Source organism: Zosterops lateralis, assembly GCF_965231275.1.
Source record: "Zosterops lateralis genome assembly, chromosome: 1".
NCBI classification, from domain to species: Eukaryota; Metazoa; Chordata; class Aves; order Passeriformes; family Zosteropidae; genus Zosterops; species Zosterops lateralis.
The window spans coordinates 8635890-8649622 of NC_139762.1; the positions used below are offsets into that span (position 1 = coordinate 8635890).

At 41.5% G+C, this 13733-nt stretch overlaps 1 protein-coding gene across 3 annotated transcripts in view; it reads left to right on the top strand.

Annotated features, from left to right (window-relative positions):
• DPP6 (dipeptidyl peptidase like 6) overlaps positions 1-13733 on the top strand; it is a 399855-nt gene that overhangs the window by 228326 nt on the left and 157796 nt on the right. For all 3 annotated transcript variants that reach the window (XM_083881406.1, XM_083881408.1, XM_083881407.1), the window contains exons 2-3: positions 5530-5644; positions 12876-12974. In XM_083881406.1, the coding sequence (XP_083737532.1) occupies positions 5530-5644; positions 12876-12974 (214 nt within the window). The remainder of the gene's footprint in view (positions 1-5529; positions 5645-12875; positions 12975-13733) is intronic.

Sequence of the window (13733 nt, forward strand, 5' to 3'; positions counted from 1 at the left end):
ATGTAAGACTGAAAGCTCTACCAAAGCAGAAAACATGCAAGGTTTAAGTTTTTGGGGAGCTGAGTGTTATGGGTACAGCCTCTTCCTCACTCACTTTTAAACACACCATTAGTGCCCAGCCTCTGAACATTTATTTGCCTGTGTGCTCTTTGCAGATAATGGTGGGAGGAGATGGAAGCAAACAGCATGGCTTTAGGGCATTCATAAAAGAGCCTCCCAGAAATGCAGGGCAGGGGAGTGTGCTGCATTGTGTTCAGGGGAAAAGGTTTGTCTCACAGTGCTGGGGAGTAGGCAGCAAAGATGTTCACTGTTACTTCAGTCACTGCTCCCTATTAATAAAAGCATCAACAGAAGATGAAGAAAAACATAACATAGTTGTCTTTCATCACCACAACAGGCAGATGGTTTTATCCCTCTTATTTCTGTTGGGGTTTTGCAGGAAAGCCCACGTACATGCCATGCCTCATTTGTAAAAACAGAGCAAGTTTTTATTCCTCTCACTCTGAAGTGGCACCTTTAGCACCTGAACAACCGAGTTTGCTGTAGCCTCGGGCTCAGGCTCTGTGTCTGTCTGGAAACTGGTTGTTATTCAGCATCACACTCCAGCTGGAGAACAGCTCAGGGTGGTCTGCAGCAGCAGAGGGGAGGGAGGTGAGTAGAGAGGAGAAGGAAAGGAAAGAAAATAAATAAAATATCCCCAAGCAAAAGTAACTCAGCTTGACTTCAGAGGTGAGAATGATGCAGTTACATACTTATTATTGCTTGTCTGTGTTATGATACTTCCTAAATTGTGCAGTGACTGAGGTTTCCTCTGTGCCAAGCAGGGTTTCAGAAATGATTCCTGCCCATAAAGAACCTCCATCCTAGGTTTAAGGCAGGGGAGCAGTGGAGGATCCAGGCAGGAGGATTGTGATGAGATAGTGGTGCAGTATCAATCAGCAGAATAACCAGGAACCTCCTGCTGTAACCACTGCAATTCATCTAGTTTACTGCCATTATTATTGCAATTAGTGTTTCTTTTTTGCAACATAAGGTTAATAATCTAATAACTGTATGGGTTACCCACTCCTCAGCTCATTTGTTGTGCTATTCAGCAGGAATAACTTGCTGCAATTTTGTATTATAAAGACCTAATTAGCAGCAAGATTATTTTTCCACTGAACTTCACTGGAGTTTTTGTCTTGGACAACAGTGTTCCCACACCTTTTTATTCTGTGCCATGTTCTGAACTTGGTAAGCTGAGTTGTCAGAGACACCACACTCACCCACCTATCATCAGGCAGAAGTCTTAATTCAGAACCAGGTGGCATGAGTGAAAGGTATAATACACATTTTTCAATTAACAGTGTTAACAAGCTTATTAGAAGAATTTTTTTCTTTGTTGTGTTTATAAGTGTAATATTTAATGTCAAAAATTAGAAATAAATCAAAAAGAAGCAAGAAGCAGAGCTTTCAGGAGTAGCAAGTATGAAAACTACAAATTTACTGCTATAAATCCCCATCCCGCCACCTCAGAGGCCAACAAACCATCTTGCACCTGCTTTTATTTCATACCATTAATTTCTTGGATTTTCTTTTGTCTCTTGCTTCAGATTTACACCAGTGTAACTGAGTCCAGAGCTCAGTCCCCTTGGCCCACTGTCACCTGTTTCTTCAAGGAACCTTTAAATACAGCACCTGTATCTGTTATGTGTATATTTCATATAACACACCTGGGATTTATTGTTATTGCACAAAAATGGCATCTCTGTGTTGAAAAAGACTAAGAGGCCAACCATGACTATCCCACTGCTGATACTTCAAAGATTTTGGTCCAGGATGTATAAGTTTATTAAATAATACCTATACTTGACAAACGATGTCTATATTGTCCTTCAGCCATACAGACACAGTTATTAAAACAGAAAAAAGAGAAGTTGTGCTTGATGAGTTGTTTTAAAAAGCTCTTATATTATTGTAATATGACCACTGTGCTGGCAGGCTTTTGGCAGGTTTCAAATAAACATGCCAGAAATAATTTTGTTGACAGCATCTTGGGTTGGAGCACATCCAGCCTTCATCCATAACATGTCAACACAGTGATTCTTTTGCAGGCAGGAAAATATGTCACTGCAGATCTGTATTTTAGAGTCTTAAAATACTGTGGATGTCTAGATTATTGGCTCCAAAATCAACTTCACAGGTGGCTAGCAACGTTTTTCAATCACAAATGAAGATGTAAATGATAGCACTTGCAGTTTTTAATATGCAGCATCAATGAAGTGTGCTTATGTAAAAACCTGTGGAAACATCTGGTTTACTTTCCAAATCCAAAATCAATTTAGTCTTCATGTAATAGGAAGGAGGTTAAAAACAGGCAGCAAAGGAAAAGAAGGAGAAAACCAGGCTGAAGGGCTTTAGCTTGCTTGCAGGGGTCGTGAAGATGTTGTGTTAGTGCTTCATGTGAGGCACAGAGGAGGTGATGAGTGACTTTAGTGTTTTCTTTCATCTTGTTTTCATCAGAGCAGAAACTGTAGGTGTTTGGTTTATTTCCCTTTGTGTCACACGCTCAGATTCCAGCATGAAACCCAAATGTGGTGTCTTTGGGATTAACACAAAGGGCATCTGCTTGCTGGTCAGTTCAGATCTCCATGTTTATCTCTGTGAGCTGGGTTTTTCAGGAACAGGCAAATTCTGGCTTTGAGCTCTATGCTGGAAATGCTCCCTTAGGGCTGTCACCTCACGAACATCATTTATGTGCTTGGATCAGCACCTGCCCAGGGCTGAACTCAACACCTTCCTGGCTCCAGTCCCAAGCACAGAGGCTCCCCTGAGCAGTGAGAACAGGCAGCTGGTGCCTGCTGGTGGAAATCCCAGTGAAGGGTGGGGTTTGCTGCCAAGGGCAGGGGGTGTCACAGGCTGGGGGGGCCGTAATCCCCTGGAGGTAAAAGATGGTCGCAGTGACACAGAAATATCCCTCTGGAATTAACAGAAATACAGACAGGAATAGTCTGAGTGGCAGTGCTGTCATGGGTATGATATGGTGTGTCTGCAGTTTTGCTGTAAGTGATTCTATCAAAAGAGACTTCAAATGACTGAGAACAAAAGAGCAGCTTTCCAAACCTGTGCTGAATAAAGCTGTTTGTCTTTCTTTGAAAAGTCCTTTATCTCTCTTCACTTTTTACCAGGGGAAATTTCCTGATGGAATTTTGAAAAGAAAGTGAAAATGTTCTTTTCTACTTCCTTGCAGTGTATTAAACCCCAATATTTTGCTTATCAATAGTTTCCCTCCTCTTGATACACTAGAAATTCACAGTCCTTTTTTTATTTTTTTTTTTCTGAGACTTTGCTCAAATATTGATTGAATGCCTGGAGAATTAATGGGATTGACTTGATAATGGATTCAGTGCAAGTACAGCTGTCCTGAACCCTCAAGTATGTGTGTGCATTTCTATCACACTGGGACTCATGGATGGGGAAATCACACTTAATGCAAGCTGTTATTAAGCTCTTGAACTACATCTGGGTTTGTAGATGTAATTCAGGTCCATGAGCTAATTTTTTTCTTAAATTTTAAAACTTTTGACCATTTGTGGTGAGAGTGTTAGGTTGCTTTCAGGACTGTGACTGCTGCCATCAGTTCTGTAGCACTGTCAGCGTTACCTCTGTCCCAGGACACTCTGGGGGCTTGGCTGAGTTTCTCACCTGCTTCTCCACAGTTCTCCTGTTTCTCTCTAGACCCCTCTGTGAAAGAAAGACTATTTCTGCTACTTACTAAGAAGCCCTACATTATTTCCCTGGCTTAATTATAATTTTTCTTCCCTTGGAAAGCAACAGATTGTCTTTTGTGCCTTTTTTGTATCACCTGAAAATTGGAGATGATAACAGTTTCCTAAAAATGGTGTTAGAAGACTAAATTGATTAACATTTATATTCATATTTAGGGTAAAGAATCTGCATAATTGGAAGTATTCATTCTGCTTACTTGTTGCCAAAATTACATTTCTCAGAGCGCCTGACCTACTTTTTAATTTTTTCTCCAGTAACAATAGTAAACTCTAAATTTGTTACTTCTAATTATTTTTCATTTCAAATAGAAATCCAAGTACAAACAAGGGGGAGACAAGGAGGGGAAGGTGTGCTCACCTCTACCCCTCTTTGCCAGAAGGAGGAGAAGCCTCCTGTCTTTTCCAGAATTAGAATAAATGATGGAGTGCATCAGATGTTTAATGCCTCAAACTTGGCTTTCCATTGCAGATTTGTAGCTTTTGTAGTGGCTACATCCCAAACATATAGAAAGTGAGGCTAGATATTATCTTTTTCTGTAAAATGAATTCTGGGGAAAGGTGGAAAAATATTTCCCAGCAACTTCTGAAAACAAAACTGAGGTTTGCCTGACTTCCCTCTTGCACTCTTGTTGCTGTGTATAAGAAACAGAAGTAAGCAAACTCTGAATAACAGAAGAACTTAGTCTACTAGAAAGTTTTTTGTTTTCATAAAAAGTTTAAAATGAAAAAAAAAATAGTCTTTTAGATAAATACCAGCAGCTCTGTTTTAGACACACCATTCCTCACAGTAGAGAAAATGAGGCAAAAAAACCCTAAATAGATGAGTTTCACAGGGAGGAGGAGCATCTAGAGTTGTTCTGGCTGTGAGACCAGATCCCTTGAGTGAATTCAGCCTCCCAGAAAAGCAGAGTGCACTAATATTTCATACAGTTCCTGTGGGTGCTTCAATGCATGCATGAAATCACATATAGTGCAAAATGCTAAGAGGAATCCAGCAAAAGGCATGAAAGTGCAATAAATTTTTAAGGTCTTGTGAATGCGAACGCAGCACTTCATAAAAAGCTCAGTCCTGAGAGCAGGGGTGCTGTATACACCACAGGCAGAACATATGGTGCAACCACAGTGCAATCAGAGCTAATCAGTGAGTGGTGATGGAGCTTTATTCTGAAGTTTTAAGGATGTGATTAAATTTAATGTTTATGCCAGACAAGAAGCCTGTCTTCAATTCCTTAGACCAACCAACCTAGGAGTGCAGGCAGTGTGCCCTGAGGAGATGTCATGTTTTCTGGGAAGGCAGGAAAGTTCACCAGGGGGATATCCTTATTGATTTTTATCTCTATGCGTGCCCCTGTGAATTATTTATCTTCCTGTATGCTTCTCTGATATCTTACTATGAAAGTCTCTTGAAGGTTACTGTAAAGCTCCTCATTCCCAGACTTAATGAGGGTTGGTAGGAAATTGGTGTTGAGAGAGTTTGGATGAGTGCTGGGATGGGGGTTGGTGCCTGTGTGCCAGGAGGTAATGGGGAGTGTGGGTTTCACTGCTGAGCCACCTGTGGGTGCATTGCATTTATTCACTGTATAATTATTTGGGATGAGTTCAATTAATGCCACCATGAATTATAAGAGCGTGAACTGTATTTGGCTCAAGGGCGTCACCCACTCGTGCTCACAGGGTGCAGTTCATTGCTGTCTGGATTCTGTGCTTGTTTCCTTCTCTAAGTGCCCTTTTCTAAATGTTCGTCTTCTTTTGATGTTTCTAGGAGCTGGTGGGGAGTAATCCTCCTCAAAGGAACTGGAAAGGAATTGCAATTGCCTTACTTGTTATTCTCGTTATCTGCTCGCTGATTGTCACCTCTGTCATACTCCTGACACCAGGTATTTATAACCTTTAACTCACTTCCAGTCTATTTTTCTTCTGTAATTTTACACTTCCAAGAGTGAAGGGATTGCAAACTAACTGCAAAGTCGACATCAAAGGAATCCTCCTTCCTCACATTATCTCAGAGTGATGCTGAGTTCAAGACCATTCTTAGGTAGATTGTTTGAGTTTTGGATTTCAGTTCAGAGATCAGGGCTGCTGACCTGAGGGCACAAGCCTGGAACTTGGATGGGGAATGTCATTTTAGATGTGCCAGGGTTAGAGAGGAGCCCACACAGGGCAGTCAGTGAGGGCACAGGAACTCCTGAAATTCATGTCCACATGGAGCAGTAGTTGCCAGTCAAGTGTCATGGACCATTGGAAATGGCATTAAATGCCTATGCCTTGGCATCTAAATCCCATCCCATTCAGCTGGTTTGATTTTTAGTTCAGACCACAGTATTTACAAAACAATTTCAGATAATGATATACTTATCCACAGCAAATAATTAGTAACTTCCCAATAAGGAATTCTTTAAGTTAATCCCCTTACCAAGTTTCAGCAAAGTTCAGTGCATGTAACCTCTGTAAATTACTTCTCTTACAGTAGCTGCTGAGGTCATAGGCTTGAATTTTAATGTGGTGTCATTATGATTATTGATTAATATGTATTTATACAGCTCTGTAAATTTCCATGCCTACCTAGGGAGTAGGAATAAAGTGCTTTTACAGCACTGACAAGATTGTGAACTGAATATGAAAAGACAAACAAAGTGAGAGACAATACATAGAAAAAAGAATTCAGTGTCAGAAAGGGTGAGGAGCTACAAAACACAGGGGGAGGCAAAGGTCCCCTGCTTAGGGATGTAGAGGAGAAGAACAGGGACTCCCTTCTTGGATGAGAACATGTGAGTGGTAGAATCTGGGGAGCAGCAGGACAGAGAGCACAGAACTGAGTAGCAGAATGGAGGCAAGAGAGAAATCAAACTTCAGGACGTGGAAGAGCACAGGGTAGTGAAATGGAAAAATGAGACAGAAGTTGCGGGGCAAAAAATTCCAGCTCATTACATGCAAAATCCATGCAGTCCAGCAGGTCTAGGCCATCATCTCTGAAAAAATTCTTATCCTACAGTCCTGCTGTGTGAGGAACTGGAGACAGTGACAAACCAAGAAATACTGGAGTGCATTTTGGTAATTTGAAAATGAGTGAAAAAATCAGCACATTATTTTTTTAGTTATTTATTGTCATGCCATATTAAGGTTATTTCAGGTTATCCTGATGTTTTCAATGCAAATTTAAGTACCATGTGGTCATGCCAGAATAATTATGTAATTAAATTAATTAAGGTTAAACTTAAAGGTCGTTTATTAAATTGATGTTCAGATTGAGCATCTTTGGACAGGGCTGTTCATCCTTGAGATGTTTTGGGGCCTGGTGTGTGTACTACACTCTCATCAGGCAAAATTTATTAGGTATTAGTCAATGTTGCCTGCAGTTTTACAGAAGCGCAGACTTTTCAAAGATGGACATACCCATGAGCCTCAGCAAGTTCTCTTGAAGCTGAAGCACTGCCTAGATGGGACCATAGGTGTCACTTCCATCAGATTCCAAAAACGTTAAATCCACTGACTTCCCTTGATCAACAGTGTGGGTTACCCTCCATGAAATAAAATCAGGTTTGGTAAGCAGGACTCAGATCTCATGAGGCTTTGCTGGCTGTGACCAATGACTGAATTCTCTTTTAGGTGTTTTTCAACCTCCCAGAATAATCTTCTCCATAACTTTAGCAGGCACTGAAATGTCACTGACAGGCCTGTAGTTTCCAGGGTCCTCCTTCTTGAAATACTCACATTCAGTTATAAATTAAAGTCAGAAGTGTAGTTGTTTATGTACATATTTTATATGCATGCAGAAAGGCATTTTCCCTTTGGGGTGTGTGTGTACACACATGCACATATATAAATCAGACAGGTTTTATTATGTACCCAGCAACACCTCCAGATGACAGTGTAGAGAGGGTCTCTGTGCTTAAAAGTTAGGAATGTGCAAAGTGCTAAAATTTCCATTCATGTTTTTTGAGATTTCTAATTACCTAATCTGCTGGTAAACTGGGATTTGGTTGTTTGTTTGGTTTTTTTCCTTGCTGATGTTTCAGAATTGTGTCACACACGTACATACAAAAACTCTGAGCTCAGTTCTGCTCCTGTTTTTATTATGGATAAAAAAGTGCTTCACGGTGAGGCTATGCCAAGAGTAAATTATAGAGTTTAGGTTGCTGCTGTGGCTTGGCAGCAGCTGAGTTCACTCTTCCTCTAAGCCACTGGCCCTGGAACTTGTTACGAGGTTGGGCTATGACAGAAGTGAACAGGAGGCTTATTTCATGGCCTGAGTTTGACAAATGTGAAAATATCACATTGCTAATCCCAGCTGGGCATAGTATGTCCCAGTCCCAGCAAGGTAAGAGTGGGGAAGGTGGAGGAGCCTGTCCAAAAGGAGAGGCAGAGTCTGCATTTCTCTGCCATGACATAGTTCTCTGGAAAAAGAAATGTTTATCTTTCAGTAGTCAAACTGAAAATGAAGTGATGGATTTGTGAGCAAGAGGTGAGGAAGGGGCAAGAGCACAGTGAAGGAAGGAGGTGGAGCAGTTTTGTGGCTGTTCAGAGGGAGCTGCCAAGTGTGAGTGACATCAGGAAACAAACAAAACAACCAAACAAAACCTCTCTTCACTGCAAAAGCCTCGAAGGGGGTCATGCAGTCTGGCATGGGTTGTGCAAAGTACAAAATATTGAGGATATTCAAATGTTTTTAATTCTCCCTTCTAATGATATTTTTGTAGTCCAGCCTGATGCTGTCACACCAATACAAATAACCTTTTACATTTTACCTCTGAATCCTTACCTTTTCCTGTCTATCTCAGTCCTCCTCCTGTCTGAGAAACCTTTTTTCTCTCAATATTTTGGTGCTGGTTTGAAGGCCTGTTTTGCAGTGTAGTACCAAGGCATGAAATGCAGAGATGCTTTAAACCAGTGCTGAATATCATTCAGTGCCTGATTCCAGACAGTAATTTTGGACATACATGGGGTAGAGTGCATCATGCAGGCATATAATCCATGCTCAGACAAAGAAAAGTGGTTACCTGAACCCATAACTTGGTCTAATACTGGGAGAGCTTGGGTGACCTCTCAGGTGGTCTCCTGCAAAGTCAAGAACAACAGGTAAAGTGGGAAGTGGGGAAGATTTGCTCAGCAGAGCAGATAATGATTAAAGTATTTAATAATTGGTGGAAAGGAGGATTTGTACGTCTCTTCCAGATTATTTTTCAAATTGGCCCAAAACTTTAAAGATTTTAACTCTAAATTCAGAAGGGCTGAAATCCCTTCTGGTTTGGGTTTCTCAGGGGCAGGTCACTCACCCTGCTCCAAGATTAGCACAAAAACTGGGAGCAGCGGACTTTGCATTCAGGAGGCACTGTAATTACAGTGGCAGTGCTCTATCACTAGCTAATGCTTCTGTCTTATTTTGTAAAATCCTAAAAACACCTCAACATTTCTATGATTTATACATCCTTTGATGCTCTAGAACAACACCCTCAAAAGAAGCAGTAATCGGTAGAAGTTTGCATTTAATGACACTGTAGGACACCACACACACACCATTGCCAATGCTGAGCTTCTCCAATTTCACAGTGTGTGAGTCCTGCTATTTCACCCACCTTTGAAAAATGTTTAACTATTTATACAAGTTACAACAGTGTTGTCCTGAGGCTTTCCTGATTGGCAGCTCCTCACTTGTCACAGCATGTGGCACCTGTGCAGGTCCCATTCCTTTGTTTGTGTGTTTATATAAAGACACGCAAAACTTTCTTGAAGTCTGCCCAGGCAGAGACACACAGAGCAAAGCTGAAAAGGGGACCCAGTCCTACAGAAATTTTGAGTAAAATAAGCCCTTCCCAGATTCCATTAGACATTCTGGTTAGGAAGAGTCTGATTTCTCATACATCTGTTCCTGATATTTAAAGCTTTCTGGAGATATACATCACATTTGCTCCTTTCAAATCTGACCTTTTAGCTGAAAAAAAAAGAAAAAGTACACCCTAATCCATATTAAATTTTTTGCAAAATCCATACAAAACATTTCTCAGAAGTGATACTGAGCTAGTCATTGCATAACATTAATTCACAGCATGCTGGCTGACAGTCAAAGCATTGCCTAGAAAGATTTGTAGCTCTTGTGATACTCAGAGCAAGGCATTATCCTTTGACCAACTGTGCAGGAGAGCAATTTTTTAACCACAGTTATAAATAAATGTGTGTTTTACACCTTTACAAACAGGTGGGACATTACAGAAGGGAGAAAGGCTGCCTGCTTACCTTGTCTGCCCACTGCCTTTTGGGTACAGAGAGGTCATTGGGAGGAAAAGCGGGGTTAGGTCTGCCCAGCGATCAAGCAGGTGTGCTGAAGTGGGAGTGGAGCTGTGTGCTGGCCACAGAGAGATGGAGACACTGCCCCTCGTGCAATGCACAAAGGGCCAGGAGGTGTGTAAGGAAAGCTTCTGACACCAGCCTGTGGCTGAGCACCAGGGGTGGTGGAAAGAAAGGTGGGCACCCAAAGGTGGCTGTAGCCTTCTGACCTATCAAGCAGCCTCTGAGCAGGTCTGGAGTTGGGAAAAAGCTTGGAGGAGAAGAAGCAAAACAGGCAGTGAGGTCAGCTCCTCGCTCCTTTTTGTTAGATTTTCTGGATTTGTGGAGGATCTTTGTTTTGTGTTCTGGAGAGATGCAAGATGCCAGTTCATCCCAGGTTTGTTTGGGGGCACTGACTTCAAGGATGAAGAGCAGGCAGATGGACCCAAACACAGGGTTCCTGCCATGCCTCTAGTGTTGAATCAAAACCAGTATGGACACAGTTTCTACTTGGTTCTCTCAGCACATGGCTGTGATGTTTGGATGCTGGGATTGTGACTTGGCACTCACATCTCCAGTCCCTGTGCCACTTGCCTGGCTGCCATCTGGATCTGCTGGGCTGGGGGATGTGAATGCAAAAAAAAGTGTTGGCACATGCTTAGTTCTTTCCTTCCATAAACCCAAAGAGGCCTCCAGGTCCCTGCAGTTGGGTATGGGCAACATAACCTGTCCACCAGCTGGTTTAGACACCCTGAGGCACACTGAGAATGTGCTGCTCAGGACAGAGTGGGTTGCCTGAGATCCCACAATTGTATTTCTTCCTCCATAAATGTCTCCATTAGGGCCAGAGGAATGGAGCAGATGCTTTTAATAAGCCCTCTGATCTATCCGTCTCTCTTATGTTTTTTTGTATTACTGGAATTCATTGATGGATTTATTCTTTAGTTTATTTGTTTTCTCCCCAGCTCTGTGGCTGAGATGAATGTAGTCCATGGTCCAGCAGAGCACCTCTTGCAGCTCTTACAGCCCAGGGCAGGGAACAGGAAGGGAATCTCACCTCATCCCTTAGAAAGGCTCCTGAGTGTGCAAAGTCCAGGTGTTGCCTCTCTCTCTCTCTCTCTGCTGAGGAGCTGGAGTGCTCTGGAGGAACAGAGATGGTGCAGCTCCCAAACTGGCTGTCCCCATTCTCCACAAAAAGGAGGAATAAGGAAGGGCTTCCCACCCTTCTTCTTCCCAAATCTCCAGCACAGAAGTTTGCTGTGCCTGTCCTTTTGCCCTCATGGGGGAAAGTGGGGGGCCTGTGTTTCTCCAGAGGGCATTTGGGAAGCATCTCCTGGAACAGGCACAGTCCTAGGGCTGTGTGTGGGCTCCTGCCCCGCCTGACCTCCCTGGGTATCCAGTTCTGGGGACTTGCACCACGGTGAAATTAACTGGAATGATTTCCTGGGCTCCTTGTCACCTCTATTTTCCATTTTAATAAATAAAATTGTGCAGAATAACTTGGCATAACGCTGTCACACAGAGGGATTTGGCTGAGGACTTGTATTAATGGGTTCTGGTATTTGGAAGCCACAGTAAACAGTGGATGAAATCTCAGCCAGACTAGGGAAAAATATGAACATTGAAGAATATAATTTAATTTGGTAAAAGTGTAAGTTTCTTCTGAAACACCTTTTAGTGGAACAAAACACTGTTCATAGGTATTTTTCTGACATCTCAGGTAGCTCAGGGGCCTCAATCTAGTACAGCAAAGAAGAGGTTTTTTTCTACAAATAAGTGCCCACAGAGTGTGATTCCACTTTTCTAATCATAAGTGTTCAGAGTAAGTTTAGCACTAAACAATATTAAAGATATCTAAGGCTGCCAATAAACCTCAGGCATGGGGATGCTGTCATGAGGAAAGATGCTGAAACACACATTCCTGCTGTGGAAATATTAAGAATGTGGCCTCCTCTTTTCTTTAAAAGAGCAAATGTATTTAAAACTGACTAAAAGGCTCCCATGAAAATATTATTTCAGCAAAAATTTGAATGTTTACAACAAATTATTCATAGAGGGTGACTGCTTGTCAAAACAAAAAAAAATTACAGTTGATGGAAGAAAAGGAAAGAGGGAACATATTAATCAAAATTGTTGGATTTTCAAAGTTGTTGGTTTTACTGTAAATAATTTTCAGCTTTGATATTGCCATGTTTACAAATGAAATTGTATATCCTTTCACTAAAAATAAAATTAGTATGGCTCAGCTATGCAACATCTAAGGATGGAGGGTTATGTCTCACAGGCTTCTCAAAAATATTTCTGCAACCAAATGTCTCATTCCCATGGAATATCTTTTGTGAATTTCTGAAGTAACATGTATGAACCCTTATAAGGTTAAACACTTTTCCAACTATGGTTTTATGTTAATTTTTTTAAGGAAATAAAAAATACAAGCTGTAAAAAAGTGGGCATTTGAAATACTTTTTAAAATGTAGTGCATAATTTCAGACATATTTTAGGGTTTCCCTGTTGAATAGTAAGCATTAGATATCACTATGACACCTATAGCTGTGTTAGCATGACTTAGATTTTTTTGATCATGTTATGTCTGAAAATGTGTGCTTTGGACCAGTTTTGGTCTTTTTGTAGTTGCTAATACCGGGCATGTATAGCAAGGAGGGTTCTGTTAGTGAACCATTAGGTGGATCCTTTTATGACACCAGTGAGAAGGGATTTGTGTGTGACACGAAACTTAATGGGGACTGTTTCCAAATGAGATATGACATGTCACCATTCACAGTTTCTGTGCTTTCAGATACATTTCCAAGTGGAATTAATGGCAGTTTATTTTTGAATGTTTTACAGTTGAAGATAACAGCTTGTCTCAGAAGAAGAAGATAACAGTGGAAGATCTCTTCAGTGATGATTTCAAGATTCATGACCCAGAGGCTAAATGGATAACTGGTGAGTTTTGAGCACTTTGTAGTATCTCTGCTTTGCTTCCTTGCTCCCTGGCCATTGCTTTTTTTATGTCCTTAATTCCTCCAATTCTTTATGTTGCTGCTGAAATTACAGGATCGAAGACTGGTTGGGGTTGGAAGGGACCTCTGGAGATCATCTTGTCCAACTCCTACCTCCAGCAGTGAGAGCTGTTTGCCCAGAATCATGCCCTCAAATTCCTATTTTCACCCTTCAAATCCCTATTCCAGTTTGACTGCTGTTAAACATGCAAACACCACTGTTCTATCTCTTTATCTAGGGTAGCCCAGTGGGCTCCCAGATAGGCATGGAAAACTACAGCTTTTTTCTCCAAGAGCATCCAAGACTTAGTAGGTGAACGTAACACATGGTTGGCAGAAGTGGTTGGAGCACCATCAGTGATTATTTTACCATAAACAAAACTGGAGGTCTATATTCCCTCATCAAATCTGGGTTTTTTTTCCTGGCAGGGAGGTGAAGCAATGCTAAGCAACAGGCAAACAGTGGTCCAGCAGCAGCTGGGCTGGGCTTGCACACAAGCCATGTGCTATTTTTCTCCTCTGCTGACTTACATTTTCCAGTCAGGGGAAAAACAAATAATACTTGAACTAATGCATGTTGGATTTGCTGGAGTGGAGCTACTTTGGGGGATGTAGATTCCAGCTCTCACCAGAAATTGCCGCAGTCAGAACAAGCTTTGGCAAGAATAAAATGATTTGTGGTTGCTGTTGGTGTGAGTTCTAG